At 39.0% G+C, this 19,248-nt stretch overlaps 5 protein-coding genes across 7 annotated transcripts; 3 read left to right on the forward strand and 2 right to left on the reverse strand.

Moving 5' to 3' along the window:
- The first annotated feature begins 69 nt into the window (after positions 1-69).
- Positions 70-5,071, forward strand: LOC137942193 (rac-like GTP-binding protein 3). Its single transcript, XM_068787889.1, has 8 exons — positions 70-469; positions 628-715; positions 848-957; positions 1,040-1,103; positions 1,955-2,019; positions 2,119-2,184; positions 2,347-2,444; positions 4,679-5,071. The coding sequence occupies exons 1-8, from the start codon at positions 359-361 to the stop codon at positions 4,716-4,718; spliced, it is 642 nt and encodes a 213-aa protein (XP_068643990.1). The 5' UTR covers positions 70-358; the 3' UTR covers positions 4,719-5,071.
- Positions 5,072-5,158: 87 nt separating this feature from the next.
- LOC137942194 (MLP-like protein 423) lies at positions 5,159-5,880 on the reverse strand. Its single transcript, XM_068787890.1, has 2 exons — positions 5,652-5,880; positions 5,159-5,564 (listed from the first exon to the last, which is right to left on the reverse strand). Exons 1-2 carry the CDS (start codon positions 5,830-5,832, stop codon positions 5,293-5,295), a joined length of 453 nt encoding a protein of 150 aa, XP_068643991.1. The 5' UTR covers positions 5,833-5,880; the 3' UTR covers positions 5,159-5,292.
- A 1,728-nt stretch (positions 5,881-7,608) lies between these two features.
- LOC137941100 (probable serine/threonine-protein kinase PBL28) lies at positions 7,609-10,383 on the forward strand. 3 transcript variants are annotated; one of them, XM_068786354.1, is made up of 8 exons: positions 7,609-7,714; positions 8,336-8,443; positions 8,538-8,722; positions 8,861-9,065; positions 9,144-9,310; positions 9,409-9,513; positions 9,670-9,792; positions 9,885-10,383. In XM_068786354.1, the coding sequence occupies exons 2-8, from the start codon at positions 8,377-8,379 to the stop codon at positions 10,104-10,106; spliced, it is 1,074 nt and encodes a 357-aa protein (XP_068642455.1). In that variant the 5' UTR covers positions 7,609-7,714; positions 8,336-8,376; the 3' UTR covers positions 10,107-10,383. The 3 variants fall into 3 exon arrangements, with proteins under 3 accessions (XP_068642455.1, XP_068642457.1, XP_068642456.1); XM_068786356.1 differs by lacking the exon at positions 8,336-8,443; XM_068786355.1 differs by lacking the exon at positions 7,609-7,714 and having other exon boundaries at positions 7,932-8,443; positions 9,147-9,310.
- LOC137941101 (GCN5-related N-acetyltransferase 5, chloroplastic-like) lies at positions 9,999-12,595 on the reverse strand. The gene is made up of 3 exons (XM_068786357.1): positions 11,946-12,595; positions 10,242-10,561; positions 9,999-10,086 (listed from the first exon to the last, which is right to left on the reverse strand). The coding sequence occupies exons 1-2, from the start codon at positions 12,593-12,595 to the stop codon at positions 10,282-10,284; spliced, it is 930 nt and encodes a 309-aa protein (XP_068642458.1). The 3' UTR covers positions 9,999-10,086; positions 10,242-10,281.
- A 576-nt stretch (positions 12,596-13,171) lies between these two features.
- On the forward strand, positions 13,172-14,420 carry LOC137941921 (uncharacterized). Its single transcript, XM_068787535.1, has one exon. The coding sequence runs from the start codon at positions 13,684-13,686 to the stop codon at positions 14,233-14,235; it is 552 nt and encodes a 183-aa protein (XP_068643636.1). The 5' UTR covers positions 13,172-13,683; the 3' UTR covers positions 14,236-14,420.
- Positions 14,421-19,248: the final 4,828 nt, after the last annotated feature.

Raw genomic sequence — 19,248 nt, forward strand, 5'->3', positions numbered from 1 at the left:
CCGGGGGCCTTTATGTAATTTGACTTCTCCCTGTTTTGCTCTCTTCGGTCGATTTTGGGACTTCCTACTGCTTCTTCCATTCTGCGCCCGGAAAGAAAATTAGAAAACTCGCTTCCATCTCCCAGACTCTCCGCATTACTTTTATTACTCTTCATCTTCTTTCAATTGTTTTTGGCTTCAGCAAATCAGAGCGGCGATCGGTGAGAGAGGTTAAGGAAGAGAACGAAACCTCTCCAAAACCCATTCTGTTGTCAGATAAAAAGCAACCTCCGTGAGTGAGAATCATGTGACATTTTCTCTCTTTTTTATCAGCTTAAACGAACCCGCCCGCTCTTCAGCCCCCTCGTATGCGTCGTTAATGATGGCTTCATCGAGCGCTTCTAAGTTCATCAAATGTGTTACAGTTGGCGATGGTGCTGTTGGCAAAACTTGTATGCTCATTTGTTACACCAGCAACAAATTCCCCACTGTAAGTCTCTTCTCAATTTTTTTCTGTGCTTATTTTTTGCCTATTTTTCCCCGTTTTGGCATCTGGGAGTTGCTTGCTTTCGATTTTCTGGTTTCCTGCTTATTTTATTTTCTGTCTTCCGTTTTCGTAATGTCTCCGTTGCTGTCGATACTTGATAGGACTACATACCCACCGTGTTCGATAATTTTAGTGCAAATGTCGTTGTTGATGGGACTACTGTCAATCTAGGCCTCTGGGACACCGCAGGTTGTTTTTCTGTCTTTTTTTACTCGTATTTGATTAAATTTTGTCTCTATTTGTTTATACTGGAATACTTGGAACTGAATTTGGTAAGATTATTCTCTTGTTTTGTGAATTAAATTGTTTGTTTTCTTACAGGTCAAGAGGATTACAACAGATTGAGGCCCCTGAGTTACCGAGGGGCAGACGTGTTTGTGTTGGCTTTCTCGCTAGTCAGCCGAGCGAGCTACGAGAACGTGTTCAAGAAGGTGCTTAGAACAGCTGATAGATGTAATTTTCCTAAATCTTGTAATTTAAGTTTTTAAAAATTGTGATGTACATTTTGTGCAGTGGATACCTGAACTTCAGCATTATGCTCCCGGAGTTCCGGTTGTACTGGCTGGCACTAAGCTGGGTAAGTTTAACAAACTTCTAAAACCGTAAAGAGAGCCAAGTGAGATATGTTATCCATGAGCATTTATTTTCAGGGTACTGATTCTTGTGTTTCTTCAATTAAAATTTGAACTGTTTGCTGATTTATTCTTTCATAATTTGGTAGACCTGGCTATAAATAGAAGCAGTTTTTTCTAGGTGCATATGTGAGTCAGCCTTTGACTCCCTAGTGTAAATGGCAGTTTTTGCGACGTTATTCTTAGATGACTTTAAAAGTTTGAATGACTTGATATCTTGCCTTTCATATAATAGTGCCTCAATGCTTGTGCATCACACTAGGCATTTTTGGTGAACCCAACTCCTCAAAAGCATGTATGTTTGTATGTGTAATCTTGACATTTGGTTCTGGCACAATAGCGTTGCACTTCTCTTAATAGCCTACTGGGCATGTTCACCAGCTAGCATAAATCACACATGTTGCCAGCTCTATGATGGTTCAATATCAAACATGATGACTGATGCCCAATTCAGTCAACCTCATGATGAGGGATACAAAAAAAATTAGATAGTTTGATTTTCTAATCACTTACTGTAACTTTACCCCATCTCTTTGTCAGTATAACTTGCACATTTCTTTGTTGCTGTGGCTTTGCCATTTATTTGTTGTCCTACATTGTACTGTATATAATAGTTCCTTATCAGACACGGTCACCTAGACCGAACTCAATTGTCCTCGTGATGAGAGACAATAAAAAATTTCAGAAACAACATGATAGGTTTCCATCTTCTGAATTGGTGGAGTTACTTTGCACATTTCTTTATTATTATTGTTGCTTTATAACTACTATGGTTTTTTATTTAATGAATATGCAGATCTTCGTGAAGATAAATACTACTTATCTGATCATCCTGGCTTGGTTCCAGTGACCACTGCTCAAGTATGATTTCTCCTCCATATGAGACATGATCACTTTTTGGTTGAAAGTTTGTTGTTTATATTGTGGGGATACATTAAAGGTAATTTTTATTGATGACAGGGAGAGGAACTTCGAAAACAAATTGGTGCTGCTTATTATGTGGAATGCAGTTCAAAAACCCAACAGGTATAATGGGATTCTTCTGTCTTCTGTGAGCAGCGTGGTCTTTCTGTACACCAGTTTCCTTTAATATCTTCATCATCCCGAAAAAAAAAGGGAGAGAATTTTGGTACCTCCAGTGGTACTTTTTGTCTGTCTTATACTGTTTTCAATTGGTTCTATTCACAGAATGTCAAAGCAGTATTTGATGCAGCAATTAGGGTAGTTATTCAGCCACCGGCAAAACAGAAGGAAAAGAGAAAGCCACGCCATGGATGTTCACTAATGTTGGTACCTCCATTGTGCTATTATCTTTGAATTTGCCTCCTCTTGTTGTTTTAAAACGTCTATGTGGTTTGGTAGAAATTGAGTGATAACTGTTGCTGGTGAAAATCTTTTATAGAGCTAATGATGCTGAAATTTTTCTTATATAAACTCGCTCCATGGCTGTCGATGGTACATAGTTACTATTGTGAAAAATGACAGCTTCAAATTTGTTGTTGTTTATTTTTTTTATTTTTTGAATGACGTGTATTAACTATTAAAAGAAGAGTGAAGTACAAAACAAACCTAGGAAGGAGGGCCTTCCCCCAAATTTGTTGTTGTTTGTTGTGGTTTTCTTCATCTTTGTTTTATCAAGTCTAACCTTATCCTGCAATTTCGAGGAAACCTGTAATTTTTGCCTTTGAATTTATTTAGTTTGTTCTTGTGGTTTTCTCTTCACTTGTTTGAACTTTGGAATGCCCAAAGTGGGATGTCTGCTCGGTTACTTAGGGTCTCCTCAAAATACTAAAGTTCTCTGTTTTCTATATCATCTTCCTTCTTCTCTTGGTGGTACTTATCCCCTATTGATTTCCTGAGAAGCATTAGTGATGTCAGTAGAACATGAGCACCATGGGCAGTCTTGTTGCTTTTCTTTGGAACAGGCTAAATGCATTTTTTAGGAAGTTTCTTCTATATAACAGCCTGAGCAGAGGCTTTGAGACAAAGATGTTGTAGCTTTTGCTGCATAAATTATTCAACCTTAGCAAATCCCAGTGTGAAATTCTTTTAAGCTCTAAGTTTGTATGTCACTTCATTTTTGCTTCATCAACATGATACTGCATATGTAACTATCCTTGTTATAACCAAAAAGTCAAAGAGCCAATCGTTTGCTAAAAATTAAAATAGATTTTGTTCATATGGATATATATATACATTTTTTCCAGGGGGGTGGGGAAGTTATGGATTTTCATTAAGGATTTTTTTTTAAATGAATAAAATGATGAATGAGATACAAGCAGGATGGGAAGAGCTCAATTGTTGGAAACGGGGGGAAGATATTCCCCAAACGTGAATGAGGTTTGAGAGAGCCCTATCCTCGTCTAGCTTGTCTACTGTACTAATAGCAGCACAAATTGTGTGCTGCTATACAATCTGCAAGGAAGAACCAAGATCATTAATTTCATTCGTATATGTGTCTGAGACTCCATGGGAGGAGCTTGCTTAGGGCGCCGGTTGATTACTAGGGCCGAGTCCCCTTCAACAATCACTGGGCTAGATAGTTGCAGCAAGAATGACTTTATCCCTGTGGGGAAAGCTTTTAATTCTGCTTCTACTGAGTCTGTGTGTCCTTCTGGCTTGAGGGTACCATCATTGTCTGACCAGAACTGTTTCTCATAATTCCACCTACTCCTACTGGACCCTGCTCTATGTGCTTGGTGGTGGATTTGAGAGTTTGTGTGGTCGCCATTATGCTTTATAATGTTGATAATTTTTGTATTTGCAACACGATGGATCCACTTAATGTAACTGTACTTGCTTTACTTCGTAAGAAACATTGCAATGTAATGGGGTATGACAAATCGGGAGTTTGATCCCTCTCCTGAGGCTTGAATCATTAGGGAGGATTTATGCTGTGAAGTTTCCAGTTTAAAACAATCAATGTTCACACAGCACAATTATCTTCTTATTAGCTTTTTGAGGGGGATCGGCATTTATTTATTTTTTATGAGCCCCTCTTTCTTTTGGCATCAGAGGAAGTCTATTCCAAAAAACTTTTAAACACAGTTGTTCTTCACTGTTTGACAATGTCTCTTATCTTTGTATAGAGTTCTTTGGTGTTGCACTACATTTTCACTATTTCCCTTTCCCCCTTCTCTTTCTCTTTGTTCCCGGGCTTATTATGTTAGATATCTTTCACATGGCAATCTTGACCATCTCCCTTGTTAATAGTGTCACTTGCCCCAGTCTATGCCTCACCCAGGTTGCATGTGCATTATTGTATTTCATATGTTCATATTTTACACTGAGCTGAACGTAAATCATAACTGTGCATGGTTCTTGTTGATGAGGATGAAAGTTATTTGGGTAAGTCTGTTTCTTTTGTTGCTCAGGCTCATTGGTATCCTACCTGAGTTCCATGCATATATTTTGCTTTTCATATTGAGAATAGCCATTGAAGAAACTCACTCCCACAATTTGCCTTTTCAATGGAACAGCTTCAGAAAGTTTACTGAGCAATTCTTTTACTTGATGCCAGGAATGTCCTTTCTGGGAGGAATCTCATGTGCTTCAAGTGAAGTCTGCTTCTGCTGAAATTATGTTGCCTTCACATATTCCCTTCCGTGTACCTCTATCAAGTTTTTGTTTGTTGATGGGGTTATCTCTAAGGTGGCCAAGTATTTTTTTTTTTTTTTTCAAATTGAAATAGCAGTTCCTGGAATGAAGGTTTCCTTCATGTCAATGCTCAGGTACTGGAAGTTGGGGCAGGTGTGTATTGTTTGCCCGGAATCAGTGCTTGGTTTAGGAGATGTTTGAATCAGAATTAAATGATGAACACGTAACCAAGTTATTTTCATATTTTACTTGCCCTGCTGTTTTTGTGCCCTGTCTAGTGAGTAACATAAGATTGAGATGAGTGGTTTATCTTCAATGTTCCGTCCAGTTGGTGCACTTTCCGTGGATCAAATTGTAGATCCCTTATTGCGAAGCTCTATGGAAATCGATACTCATCAACCCAGAGGTAAATAAGATCTCAAATATATAGCCAATTTGAAAAAGAAAGATCACGAGAGCCAGAGACACTTCTCATTGATGCCTACTAAGCGGTGCATCTTATTTATTGATAGAGCTCAGACGAGCATCGCTCTCTCTCTAAGTTTTGAGGAGATACTCGTCCAAATCCTTGAAGGTCTTGGCAGCAGTTTGTTGGAGAAGAGTCGGTTCTGGAACTTCGTCGTTTGCCTTGTCGAATTCCCCTTTCCACTTCACCAAAGCTCCATCACCCTTGGAAAGAACCTGCAGTGTCGCCTTGAAGTTCTTGTAGAAGTTAACAATATCGCCTTCGATCACGCTGTAAGCTATTGTCTTGTTCTTCTCATCCGCAACCTCGATCTTCTCCTTCGCGAACGTGACCATGGGAACTCCTGCTAAGTTAAATGGAGACAAGTGTCACAGGGTATTCTCTATATACTAGCTCGAATGTTATCAGATGAGATATAACATGTACGTACCTTCTGCGTATATGATATGCCTGATGTTGCCCACGCCCATGCCATCTCCTTCAATTATCTCAATGCTCTTGTAGATTTCCGGGAAGATCTTGGGGAAAAGAATGGCAGATTGTCTAAGACAATCCCAGAACTTGTCCGCAGAGGACTTCACGTCCACTTCCACTTCAAGCTTTGAAGCCATGCTCACAGTAACGTTGGAGTAATGAAAACCAGAATGGTCATGAGCTTGGAGGCACTGCTAGGGCGCTTTTATAAAGAAGACCCGGTGCTCTGTTGGGGACTGCTGTACTCATTTAAGGCCGTCTTCAACGGCCATCTACTTCACCTTCCGTCGGTGGAATAGTAAGTTGGACAAGGGAAAAAGAAAGCTGCATTGAAGAGGAAGCGGGAGCTGGTTGACATGTGGAATACCCAGCTATGCAGCCCGCGAGGATCTTCTTCGAGAAGCTAAGTTGGACAAGGGTCTTCCAGACCCAGAGGAAGAAGTCCTCTGTAGCTACGGCCTCGGAGATGACCCAGAGGAAAAAGTCCTCTGTAGCTACGGCCTCGGAGATATCCGAGAGACGGGTTACCATTAACGGTAATATTATGTATATAAGTGTATGAAATGAAAGGAGAAAAGAAAGAAAGATTTTACGATTTTACATGGGCGAAGACACAGCAAAGAGGTGCGTGACTTGCAGAGATTAATGTGCAATTCCTCAAACTGGAGGTAGTTGAGTCTTTATGACTGAGGAGCACATTTGTGTACGCCATGATGAATACAAATGCCAACTGCGAGCACCTTATTTATTTCACTCCAACAAGATGATTGTTAGTAAATTCTTGCTTGATATCCTGTCTTTGGTTTCTTGTATCTCCATCAATTCGAATATGAAATTTTTGCCTTTGAACAGCAGGGTTGATAATTTGGTTTGTTTGACGATAAGGGCAGATATACAACGTAACCGATCTTACGGTTCTCTGCTGAATCACAGCTAACTCAAATCTTTTCTTTCGAGATACGCGCAAATAATATTTGTAACTACGGGAGGTTGGCACCGACCACGTTAAGAGGAGAGATTAACGATCAGTGTTTTGAAAGGAACTGCACATTTCTTAAGGTGTCTTTTGCTGCAAATTTCGTCGACAAGGACTACCCGACGACGAATCAATGATGTCCCTATAATCGCCTGAAATCTCGTAATTTCTACTTCTTAGTTTGTTTCGAATGTAATTGATTTATGACATCAGACTGGTTCGTTTTTTTTTTAACATTTTCTGTGTGCCAAACAGGACAATATTCCTGTCAAAGAAAATAACAACACGAAGCTGATGGCTCCCGGAATTTAAGGCATCATATAGGATCTTATGCCATCTCCATCGGTTGGTTCTCTGTCAAATGTTTCTTGTGGAAAAAATTAGCAGTTTCAGTTCGGGTCGGTTTGCTCATGAGTTCGCTAATCTCTCGCCAGAATTATCCAAATGTCGTCAAACCATCAGATCATCATGCCCGACAAACCCAATTTTTTCAAAGAAAAGATGACCATGTCAAGCTCTCATTCATCCGAGGATGAAAGTCACTTGTAAACTGCTATCAATCTATCCAAATTCCAAACATTAATCGACGGAGTTACTATTATAAACGACAATTTTAGTGCTTCAGAGAAGCTAAAGTCGGTATCTGTTTTCTTTAAATCATGGTTTTTGATGCTGTTGATTTAACCAGGTACCCTCTCCGTAACCGTAAGAAAAGAAAGAGCCTTTTACCCGATTTGTAATCAGTAATTTTGATAAGTGCAAATTCTAGAAGACGATGTTGTTTTTGCGTGGTATCAGTCGGCCATATTCGAGTCAACAAGAGAGACGAGAGACGGACAGGGAACTGCACCTTGTAATATGGACGAGGCTACCCTACAAATAAGAAAAACAGGGGCGAAAAGAAGAGATGGCTGAAAACTCCCCTCCAACGGCTACTTCCCTTTTTGTTTCCGTCATTCGCAACCTCTGGATTCTGGAATGGAAAAACTGAAATTTCTTCTGTTTCATCTCCTCTTCCTTGGCGAAACACAAGTCTTCTTCTGGTAAGTAACACTGCGTCACGGTCTCTTATTTACGCTTTACTCATTCTTTTACCAACGCTTTCTTTTTTTGCTTCTGTCTCAAGCATTTTCAATTTTTTCTTCGAAATTTTGAAGTTGTTGGAGAAATGGGTTGGTGGGTATTCTCCCAATCTAACTTCTCTTCCTCTGTACGTACTGTTGAGAGCGTCATTTCAAGTACCCCTTTTCTCGTATTACGGCCATGTACCATGTTGTGGATGCGAGGCATTGTTGGTTCTTCTTTTTCTTTCAGCAGATAGGAATGGAGACATGATGGTCTTCCATCAATTTTTTTTTTTTTTTTCCTGTGTATCTTATGAAAGTTTCCACAATGTAGGTTTCGTGTTTGCATGATATGTGTCTTTGTTGGTTTGGATGTATCAACTGCTTTCAGGGGTATTCTTTAGTTGCGTGATAAATTGTTTCTTCTGCATTTTTCAGATTTCTAGTTCATGTTAGTACTATCTGAAAAGCTGAATGTTTACTGGTCTTTTGGTCTCTGAACTAGCCTGAGAAACTATTGCTAGTTGTTTTCACCACTTCTAGTCATAAGTCCTTGGTCATCTTCTCTCTGAGCGATACATTGTTGGATTTTGATACAAGCACATAATCTGGGCGACGATTGGCTTCATTCCTCGATCAATATGCCTTTTGGCTTCGTATCGGCATGGAATAAAAGGCGAAGGAGAAAACCTGAAGATCAGAGTGAATGTAGAACTCATTTTTTCCCTTAATCAGTATTGTTCTTCTTGCTTATTCTCACCTTCCAATTATATTTGTCATTTGATACTCCATTCCTTTCCAGGGAAAAAAAAGCCAGCGGGATTCTGGCAGCAGGAAGATGAAATACCATCTATAGAAAGAAGGCAGGGGTCGTCGGTGTTCACCCTCAAGGAGATGGAAGAAGCTACATCTTCTTTCAGTGAGGAGAACCTGGTAGGCAAAGGAGGCTTTGGGAGGGTCTACAGAGGAACCCTTCGATCAGGAGAGGTATGTAAACATGACTTCTAGAAATGCAATTGAAAGGGTTCTTTTCAATTTTCTGCATGCTGTTAGGAAAGAGGGATCTTTTAAATTCTATTTCGATGTTTTGTAATTGAATTGCGACGATGGTGGTGAAACTCGAAGGTTGTGGCGGTTAAAAAAATGGAGTTGCCGCCATTTAAAGCAGCCGAAGGGGAACGGGAATTTCGAGTTGAAGTGGACATTCTGAGCAGGCTGTACCATCCAAACCTTGTGGCGTTGATCGGTTATTGCGCAGATGGGAAGCACAGGTTTTTGGTGTACGAGTTTATGCACAACGGTAACCTACAAGATCACTTACAGAATGGAGGTAAATTGTCTCTGCTTAAGACGAGTTGCTCGTCCAATTCATTTATTCAATCTTACAGAATCACCCTGATTGATATAGTAGGACTTAGCGAAAGAAAGAGGGATTGGCCTTTGAGGCTTAAAGTAGCACTTGGAGCTGCAAGGGGACTTCATTACCTCCATTCTGGTTCTGCAGTTGGAATTCCTGTTGTTCATAGAGACTTCAAATCCACCAATATCCTCTTGAATGCAAATTTTGAGGCAAAGGTAATCAAAGCAGTGTTGTCTTCTTCAAGATGTGACCTCAATGAGGTATTTTTGCTGATGTAACACTTTAAACTGTTGTTTTCCTGCTGCTGCACCAGATTTCTGATTTTGGCCTGGCTAAGCTGATGCCTGAGGGCCAGGAGATGTATGTAACCACCAAGGTTTTGGGTACTTTTGGCTACTTTGATCCAGAATATACTTCGGTAATTAAACTTCTAGTCAGAGGATTTTTTCTTTCGGAGTTGGAAGCTTGGTTCGGTAGTAAAGTGGTCTAAATTTGCTTCCAGAAATCTAATGCAATCTACTGCACTTAAGATTGTCTGAAATGGTAACTCAGACATGTATCCTTTTGCTTGCAGACAGGGAAGCTCACTCTTCAAAGTGATGTATATGCATTTGGGGTTGTACTGCTGGAGCTTTTAACTGGTCGCAGAGCCGTGGATTTGTGCCAGGGACCAACTCATCAAAACCTAGTCCTACAGGTAAGAGTTCTATTGTGAATCTGTACGACTTTTTCCAATTTCTTTTCGTTGGATGAAACTTGTTTAAATTCCCTCCTGTGCTTAAAATACAGATGAAGCATCTACTGGATGATCAAAGGAAGTTGCGTAAATTAATTGATCCAGATATGAATCGGAGTTCATACACCATGAGATCGGTTGTAAAGTTGGCAAAGCTTGCATCTCGTTGCGTTCGTCTTGACAGCAGCAAGAGACCCACGATGGTGGAATGTATCATCGAGCTCCAAGAACTGTGTTTAGAGTCGAAGGCCTTGGCTGTAAACACAAATAAGTGAGGTCACAGTTCCTTCTACACATTGAAGAACTTTTGTTTTTGATAACTTAGAATACATGGAACAATAATGACATGGAGACAAATAATAGATAAAACCTCGACTAAAGATAAAGAATGGTGTGAAAATCACATGTACCTTTCAATCACCACATGAACTGCTTGGTACACTAGGAATCCTACCTTGCATCGTGTGACAAAATTGGATGATCATCATTGTTCAAGATATCTGACGATGGCTTTGGGGCTGGAAGACTCTTACACATCAAATGCTTACGCCGCTGAAACGTTAACCATGCTAACATGCTATCTGTCTTGACAATTTTGTAGCCAGCCTTTGTGTACATTTGGAATGGAACTGTATCAATCATTCTACAGTGTAAAAACACTACTCTTTTAGTAGTCATTTGAGATATTAGTTCTTCACTTGCCTTAAGAAGATTCCAGCCAATACTTTTCCTGCACAGTTAAAGAACAGATCTTTCAGATAGATTCCTGTTGATTCTCAGACTATGATTAAGTCTGTTAATTCTTTATAGACTTTCTACAATTGTAACTGACAGTAGAGCGCATTTAACCCTTCTGGTGTGCCTTTTGTGAAGAGGGGAGCACCATCTGCTCAGAACACAAACTTTTTTCTGGCTTATTAATTAAGCCACAGCACTGTGAATTTGACCACAGCACACTCCAGTCACATCTCAAATAACACTCTGAATCATATCTTCGGGCGTTTCAGTGAACAATTAAGCAGCTTCAAGAGGAATCATCTAATGTCTGCATTTGGTCTCCTGTGAATTGAAGAGGGAATGAACTCCAATACCATTTATAGATCTTAAATGTCAGAGGGCATCAGAGTCAAGGAGGTAGAGCCATGCAATAGCTAAACTTGAAATTCCTCATCAGTACCAAATGACCTCTATGAGAACCAAACAGAGCAGCCAAATAACAAGGGTTTCTGTCCAGAATTTTTTCTTTATGTTTCCTATTATTTTCATGAAGGATTTCTTAGGCAGCTTGCCTTTCAACATGCTCTCTCAAGTCTCACTGAGATGCCCTTATTTCAAGCTTCAGTTTCTAAGAAGTTTCAGACTCTTACATATTTCAAAACTCCATCATCAATAGAGAATCCATCTTGAGATTTTACATTCTAAAGTAATATGGTGCCACTCTGCAGTAAATAATGATGTTTATTTCCAAATTTCATGTAATGAATCTGAGTCTTGGTTAAGTTGCCTGGGACACCACTTATTTTTCTAAACATTTCAGCTGAATGACATAGTCCACAGTATTGGGTTGTCAAGCACATTAGTACTGATGGTTACAGATAACAGATACCTAGAGGAACTTAATGTCCTAAAGTGAGGTAGTAGCTCAGAGCACACGTGGAGTTTATTTTAAAATTACACGAACCCTTCCGGAGATTACACCCAGTCTCAGCTTACATCCTAACTAGCCTAGAAAACAAGTACCCCACAATGTCTAAAGCTTGGACTGTCAAAGGCCTTTGCTGCGGAGGAGATTGACTCCAATTATAGCCATAGCGTGCCTGAAACCCCGAAGCTGGTTACAGTTATATGTGATGGATGATTGCAAATAAATGAATCCAATGGATCGTTCTATTTGTGTCTAATTCACGAATAAGGAAACCTTTCTTGCCAAAACAACAAGTTTCTCTAATAAAGGAAAAAACCATCAGATAAATCTAATCCTTCAACAAGTAAATACAACTTCAAAATCAATGCGGACGATTTTTTTCCTCGAAAAACAAGAACAGAGCAGAACAGAAACAACAGCTGTAAAGAACACCAAACAAGTTCCATAATTGAAATTCAACAGCCTATACCTCCGAAGTTCCTGCTTCACGGCCATGTTAAATATATAGGGAGACTCTCGCGGAGGAACTGGCGTAGGGGTTGAGGTATTAGCTCCCTTGCCATCAAAACAGATCTCCACAGTACCGGCCAATACTTCATTTTCGTCTTCTCCTTGATAAAACCCAATAAGTGTTGCGGTGTGAGGTAAGAGTGTTCTTCTCTCCAAGATATACTGCTTTACAAGAAATGCCAGAAATCTTACGTACTTAACCGGTACCAACCTTGACTCGGCGAACGATTCTGCGAGCAACTGAGCTGTAACATCAATCTCTTCAGCTCTCATGACTGCAACTCTCAAAGACCCACCAGTGACTTTGAACCGACGCGAAAACTGTTCGAGTAAGTGGAGCCTGTCAACGTCTTGAGGATTGACAAACTGCAATTGCGTCGACGGGTCGACCAGCGACTCAGGAGCAGGGGAGGGAGTAGAGGAAGGGGATGAGGACAGAGGAGAAGTGAGGGTGTAACGGTAAATCTTGTGAAGGGGTCGAGAAGAAGGTGTCCGCGTGAAGCACAGGGAGAGGGGTTTGGTTCCGAAAAGAAGTCGGTGATGTGGTTTACAGATGAGGGATTGAGAGGGGAAATCTAAAGAGGATCGAGAGATTGCGGGAGAGGCCATTCGAGGTAGCCGTCGGAACCGGTAGATTTACGCTTCGGAAGCACGGTCGCGCGACCATTTTGTAAGACCTTGTTATACCACGTGTCACTTATGTACCAACGCCTCATACTTTTGTAATTCGATTTTGGAGGTGACCTAATACAATCAACTTTATCTTGATTAGCATTTTAATCTCGATAATCAATTCAAATTTTTATCGAAAGTTTGATTTTAGAAATTGACGACTATTTGACTGGCTTCCACGAATGTTGGGTCTAATCATTGGCATATGAGGTTTTATAGATATTAACCGGATTTAGATGTTATTATAAATTATGTGAAGTGAGAGAAAAGGGAAAGCAGTGATTTACAAGCATAGATTTACCGGCGGATCCTACAAGCTCGCTGAGGTTTTACTTTTGCAAATAATAAACTTACGCTAATCATGTGCTGCGCCTGCCGCCATCCTTGTAGGGTGCTGGGTAAATTGTTTCATCTTGTCGCGTTGCCCTTCTTTTCCATCTTCGTTTGGGATTTTATTTCCTTTAGTACTTTACTCTTCACTTGTTACTGCTGGATTTCTCATTGCCCTTTTGTTCTACTGTACCAGCTTGTTGCCGCAGTCTTTTCCTGGCTGTACTTCTTGAAGGAGCAAGGCTCTCATATTTCCTTTTTAGTACTCTTATGACTCGTCGTTCTTCCGGGAATCCCTAATAGCCCAGTGCTGCTTTCTGTCTTTGCTTTTCCTTTGATCGCGTTTCTCCCCTTATTTACCTTCTATTTTAGTCCTTTGTTTGTCTTTGTACTCAATTCTTCTGGGCACTTTCGAAATCTTGATTCTCTGCGGGGTTTCCTTTAACTACTATTTATCATTTCTGCGCGAGGTTTTCCCGCTTCCTTTTTGGGCATATCGCACTCAAAATTCCCTCCGGGTTGTCAGTTACATCTTCTTTATCTTTATCCCTTGTGCATCTTCAACGCCGTTGTCCGTTTCTCTCAAACATCTACCAAATTGCATTTTTTTTCTAAAATTTGTGTGAGTTCGTCCTTGATATCTATCAAATTAAATTCTTTTTGTTTTGATATTCCCTCAACTACCTACGTCTCCAATGTCACAAGGCTATGCTATTGAGCTTTACTTCGATCCTGCCCTCGAGAACCAGGTCTTAAAAGCCTGGAATGTCCTTGCCCGCCGTCAAATTAGCACCCAGCTCATAGAAATGGAGTCCCGGCCCCACATCAGGCTCCTCTCCAACCCTCAGCTCGACCCACCGAAATTGCAGAATGTCATAAAAAATTTTGCTTCTAGACAGGAGTCTCTTCCTCTAACGTTTTCCTCTATCGGAACCTTTCCCTCGGACGCTAACGTCCTCTTTCTTTCCCCTACCCCATCAGTATCCCTCCTACAGTTTCAATTGCAACTGTGCGATGCACTGAAGAAGGAGGGCGTAGAAATTGGGGAAGAATACCGACCAGATTTGTGGTTTCCTCACTGTTCTGTAGCACAAGAGGTTCCCAGGAACCGAATGGCGGAGGCGTTCTGTATTTTGCGTGATTTGAAGCTTCCAGTTAGCGGTTATGTTATGGACATTGGATTGGTGGAGTTCTCGCCTGTACGTGAACTCTATTCGTTTCCTCTTGGCACTGTATCAGAAGCATGAGGTAGATGGATGATTAGTGGACATTTCTGCTTTTTGTTGCTACCTTTTCCTGTAATCATACTGTATTATCATAGATCGTTATTCTAATGAGTCGCTACTTAGGGCATAACGACTTTATGGCATTGTCACTTTTGTGATTATCCATTTGGAATTTGTTAAAAGAAAAAGAAAAATATTTGGTGGGATGGAGTGGATTAGGACTGTTTTTCTCAAGTTTTGCTCAGACGTTTGACTGATCTTTAATTGCTTTCTCTGGCTTTGCACATGCTCATTCAATAATGTGATATATACGTTTGTCATTCATGAAAGACTCATAGGTTGCGGAGACATTTATCTGTGAGCGCTCCCTTCAATTTTGTAATTTCTCTCGTTTTATTAATACATTTTTTTCAAAAAAAAAATCATTTTTCTGTGAGCAAAATGTTGGCCTGGGAACCTCTACTTAATTTTCAATCTGGGTTGAATAGTTGTTAACTGAAATTATGCTCGAGTTTAAGCACCAAGCGGCATAATGGTTTTAGTTGCACAATAATTTTAAGGAATAGTTTAAGGGTGGGGTTACTGGATTGCTCATGGACTGCTTATTTACCATGCTGGTAATCCTCATGATTGATTTTGGATGTGTGGAATCTGAAAGTTCTCAAGAGCTCCTGGTTGTAGGATATCATGGGTAATGTGTTTGTATGCAACATTTGAGAAAAACAACCAGTTGTGTCAAACACTTCTGACTCTAATCCTGCACTGAGGTACACACTAAAAGGGGATAAGGTCATTGGAGTCACTAAAAAATTAAAAACTAGGATTCAAGTATTTTAAATTAGTGACTTGTACTTTTAATTAAAAAAAAAACGGTGTCTTGTCGGACATACCTGTCCAGTTTAGCAGGCTTTAATTTTTTTCACTTATCTGCCTCAGAAGCACTATCTTTGTTTGAATGTTATCTAATTTGGAAACATCCATTTTTTGAGATTCTATGTGAAGCATGTTTAATTAGTTCTCAACATATTTATTTAGATCTTTATAAAAAAAATTATTTATTTTTATCTAGTGTTTGGAATCATGAAATGTCAGTAATCTTCAAAACAAAAATACAGATGCACCTGACAATGAAAAAATGGAAATTTTCCTTATCATTGGAATGAATCAGCTTTTATCGAGTACATGGCCTCAAGCTCCCTGCAGTGTCAATTCCGTTGGTGACAGCTCAGTTTGGGAAGGGATTAATCTGCCTGGTTTAGTTATTAGGCCTTAAACTATGTTCTTTGGTTTTCATAAAGTTGTCTTTTCTGTAGCTGCTTTTTTTTTTGTGTGTAATTTTCTCTTTTTTGTGTGTGTGTTCTTTGCCTGCGTCCTCAGCTTGTGAGGGCTGCAGTTTGTAATTCTCCCCTCTTTCCATAAGATCTCTTATGTCTCTTGGTGAAAAAAAGAAGAAGGAATGAATCACTCTGCTATACTCAATTGCTATGTATATTGCTTCTTGTCTTGTTCCACATCTGGTAATGCTCAGGGTGCCTTCTTGTTAGAAGGACAATGTCGTTTTCTATTCCTTTTGATAAGATTGGCCTGATTTTACTACTTTTAGTTTAAGATGAAAATAATTTTGGGACTTTTCACTTCAGGTTGCTTCTGAGTTTGTCCCTAAATTATGCATTGATTCTTCAGTTGAAAAACTCTTAGTGTCTTGCTAAAAAGAAAGGAGGCAAATGGGCCACTAGATATTTCCTTTTCTAGTTCTCTGACTTGGTTGAGACATCTTAAAGCAAGGTATTGGTAATTAGGATTACTGCCTTAATTGCAATGTTCATACGCCTTTGCTTGTGGATGTCTAGTCCTTAGTTCAATTCAAACTGCATGATGAGAGAACTTATTAGCTTAAAGATTGAAAAGAAATATATCAGAGAGGAAAATTTACAGTATAATTCTTTCACTGTTTTGCAAGGTCTATTTTATCCCGGTATGTGAACATTTATTCCTTTGCTCTGTGTAGCAATAACAATATCTTGTTGTATGTGTGCTACTCAAAAAGTATATAATTAGTATTATGTATTCAAGTCGCAACTGGTAGAGTTCAGAGGGTCCACTTTTTTAAATAACAGATTATTGTCAATGTATTTTTTTGAGGGATCTGTTATCTTTGCTGTTTCCCGGCACCAAAGTACATCAAGTCATTTAGTGACACACCTATGAAATCTAGTACAAATCATACTGAACCAAAGTTCATCACTTTGCTCATTTTTATGAAGCCATATGAAACTCTTATCCAACAGAGTTTTTTTCTTCCCCCAATGCACTTAGGGGAGGCATACTGTACAGAACTTAAAAATGCTGATATTTTTGACATGTTGCCCTAAGGTGACGGCCAATACTGGGCAGCCTTAGTTGAAATACTCTGAAGAAATGGTGCTTCTGTCCCCAGTACATATCTTTTCCTGAAGTTGTAAGTTGTACAATCTTACATTCTTGTGGTTGGCGAAAGCTTAAAATTTTTTGATGTTAAGGTTAAATTGCATTTTCTTTACTAACACATAGAATTAGATCAATGAACAGGTAATAATCAGCACTGGTGGGGGTTTCCCTATTACTTGTTCTGATTACCTTAATCCTTAGTTGTTCATTTCATTCAGAATTGGTAGACGTCGTTTTGCTACTTGTTGATTAACCCAATTTTCTTAACAAAGAAATAGGAAAATAAGATCTTTAGTAACCCAGTAAAAATAAAATAAAAAGTAATAACTAAAAACTTAAAAAATCATTTTAAAAATTATAAAAACATATAAAAATTTTAAGTAATCATTAAATTTGTTTATAACTGAACATATAATTAACACATCTTTAGCTAAGTAGTTTATATAGTTATCTAGAGCATGTAAACTAAAAAAACCATTTTTATGAGGATAGTAGTATTATATTATACTCAAAACAAAAGGGTGATCTGGAAGTGGGTATGGAATATCTTTTACTTATATTGGTTCCATTAACAAACGGTCTATGGGCAAACAACTTTGTTCCAGACCTTATTATAATTGGATAGATAAAAATGTAGAACGGGTAATTGGCATGATTGCCAGCCATGCACAAAATTAGGTTGTTAGACTTATGACAACATTTGGTTCCCCTATTCCCTTAACATTTTGGTTGGAATCCTTTCCTTCTTTATTATTTTCTCATCTTTCCATTATTTGAGGGTGTCCTTGGTTTCACTAGGAGTTAAACAATTAAAATTACCTTTTCTTAAGATGCCCAATTAGCTAAATATGAATTGACCTGGTCGAGCCATGTTTCTTGGATCATGTGATCGGGTGGAGTCATAGCCAAAATGAAGAAATGGTTTTTGCCTAGAAGTTGCTTCTCTTTTCTATTTTGAATGGCAGGATTCTTCCTAGTTGTTCTGTTTGACATACATGTTGGTAAGGCATAGCTTATAAGCAAATTAATTGGCATGGATGGAGTCTAATTAGAGTGTGAACTTTTGACCAGCGGTGTCCAGGTTATGGTCGCCCGGGTTATTTGGAAAAGTTTTTTAAGTTTATGTGATATTCCTAAACATTATATGAGGTGCCATTTCTGTTCAAAAGCCATCCTTCCTTGGTGCCCTCCTTACAATTATGAGAATCAGGAAAGGTGGAAATCTACTTTTTCTATAAGGATTGGCAAAGGGAGAACTATGTTGAATTTGATGGAAACAGCAGGTCACTATCCTGTCTTGTAAGAATTTTTCAGGATTCTGGGTATGACCAATGGCCAGCTCTGTTGTTGCCATTTGTTCATAGTTATTGTAGCAAGCATCTATTGGTTGGAGTATCTTTCTTGTCCAAATATACAGCTGATTGGAGGTATTAAGAGTTCTGCTGACATAGCAGCCTTAGAGCTGAAGTGTTGGAGTTAATTTACGTAACTATAAGAACTATGATGTTCTAAAAGCAGTTGGAGAACAGTGTAAGATTAAGGTTATTGAAATGAAAAAAAGAAAAGAAAAAGCAAAGTAGGTTTATGCTGCTTTTTGTCAGGATCTTGGTAGGTATCTCAGGAGTTTGGACATGTTTTATGCGAGTATTTTGGAAAGGTTTATGATGGTTCTATATTTTCATCATTGCTTTAAAGATCAAGCTTTTTATTGATGGAAAACGTAATGAATGGGTTTTTAGTTTCATTGCTTATTTGAAAATCTTTATAGAGTGTGGACTAATTCCTTTAATCCGGTGGACAGAGGTGGATGTTTAGCCTTTTAGATTTTCTTGTGGTGATTCCTCTTTTGATTGTGGTTGGAATTATTCTTTGTATTGTACTTAAAGGTTGCTGGTCTGGAGCTTGTCTGTGAATGCGTAAGTGTGACTCCTGGAAATATCAAAGAAGGGTACCTCTGTTCATCTTTTGAGTGCTCTCTCTTTTAAGTGGCCTGTAGCTTCTGATTGATGGTTATATAGCACTTGAGTTCTGGCTTTATTTTTTCATGTTGGAATTCCTGAAGGGGCTTTGGATGTTTCTGTCCTGAAACATTGGAGGCATAAATTCTTAACAGTATGGAGTTGGTTACTGGTACTCTTTCAAAAATGTGGAATTCTCTATTTCTGAGGGTCGATGTATGTAGGAAACTTGCTTGTCTAAAAACCCGTTTATTAGTTAAAAGGAAATACTGTCTAATCTTTTTTGATTCTCGAGTTTATCAAGATCGTGTGTTTTGCTGCCTTGCATATATATCTTGAAAATTATAAGATACAAAAAGATATAAAAATCAATTAAGTTGAGTGTAGGACACCTGTGTGTTTCAGTTCTCTTCGTTTCGTACAAGATAAAGGACAATGACGAAGCATCTAAGATGTTTTTTAGATGGAGTGAGTAATTCGAAACTCGCTGGGAAACGAGATGTTGATGAAAAACTGCAAAGAGTGGTTTGTGATTAAAATCTGACATTTCAGTTCCTCAAGTGATTGCGAAAGATGATTTTGTTTGGGATGAAGAGGAAGGTCCAGTGAAGGCTGTAGGAGCATTTGGATGGTGTGGAAACGGGGGAAG

The sequence above is a fragment of the Aristolochia californica genome, unplaced genomic scaffold (assembly GCF_029961685.1).
Source record: "Aristolochia californica isolate CCGP_79_NKW_82.1479 unplaced genomic scaffold, dmAriCali1.0.hap1 SCAF_9, whole genome shotgun sequence".
Taxonomy (NCBI): Eukaryota; Viridiplantae; Streptophyta; class Magnoliopsida; order Piperales; family Aristolochiaceae; genus Aristolochia; species Aristolochia californica.

Excerpts from the sequence above, each read along its gene's own strand:
- LOC137942194 (XM_068787890.1), bottom strand. The coding sequence starts at position 5,832 with ATGGCTTCAAAGCTTGAAGTGGAAGTGGACGTGAAGTCCTCTGCGGAC. Across the intron at positions 5,565-5,651 it reads GCATATCATATACGCAGAAG|GAGTTCCCATGGTCACGTTC; the intron begins GTACGTACATGT and ends TTAACTTAGCAG.
- LOC137941921 (XM_068787535.1), top strand. The coding sequence starts at position 13,684 with ATGTCACAAGGCTATGCTATTGAGCTTTACTTCGATCCTGCCCTCGAG.
- LOC137941100 (XM_068786354.1), top strand. The coding sequence starts at position 8,377 with ATGCCTTTTGGCTTCGTATCGGCATGGAATAAAAGGCGAAGGAGAAAA. Across the intron at positions 8,723-8,860 it reads GAACCCTTCGATCAGGAGAG|GTTGTGGCGGTTAAAAAAAT; the intron begins GTATGTAAACAT and ends TGAAACTCGAAG. Across the intron at positions 9,514-9,669 it reads TTGATCCAGAATATACTTCG|ACAGGGAAGCTCACTCTTCA; the intron begins GTAATTAAACTT and ends TTTTGCTTGCAG.
- LOC137942193 (XM_068787889.1), top strand. The coding sequence starts at position 359 with ATGATGGCTTCATCGAGCGCTTCTAAGTTCATCAAATGTGTTACAGTT. Across the intron at positions 958-1,039 it reads ACGAGAACGTGTTCAAGAAG|TGGATACCTGAACTTCAGCA; the intron begins GTGCTTAGAACA and ends CATTTTGTGCAG. Across the intron at positions 2,020-2,118 it reads TTCCAGTGACCACTGCTCAA|GGAGAGGAACTTCGAAAACA; the intron begins GTATGATTTCTC and ends TATTGATGACAG.
- LOC137941101 (XM_068786357.1), bottom strand. The coding sequence starts at position 12,595 with ATGGCCTCTCCCGCAATCTCTCGATCCTCTTTAGATTTCCCCTCTCAA. Across the intron at positions 10,562-11,945 it reads GTGAAGCAGGAACTTCGGAG|GAAAAGTATTGGCTGGAATC; the intron begins GTATAGGCTGTT and ends TTAACTGTGCAG.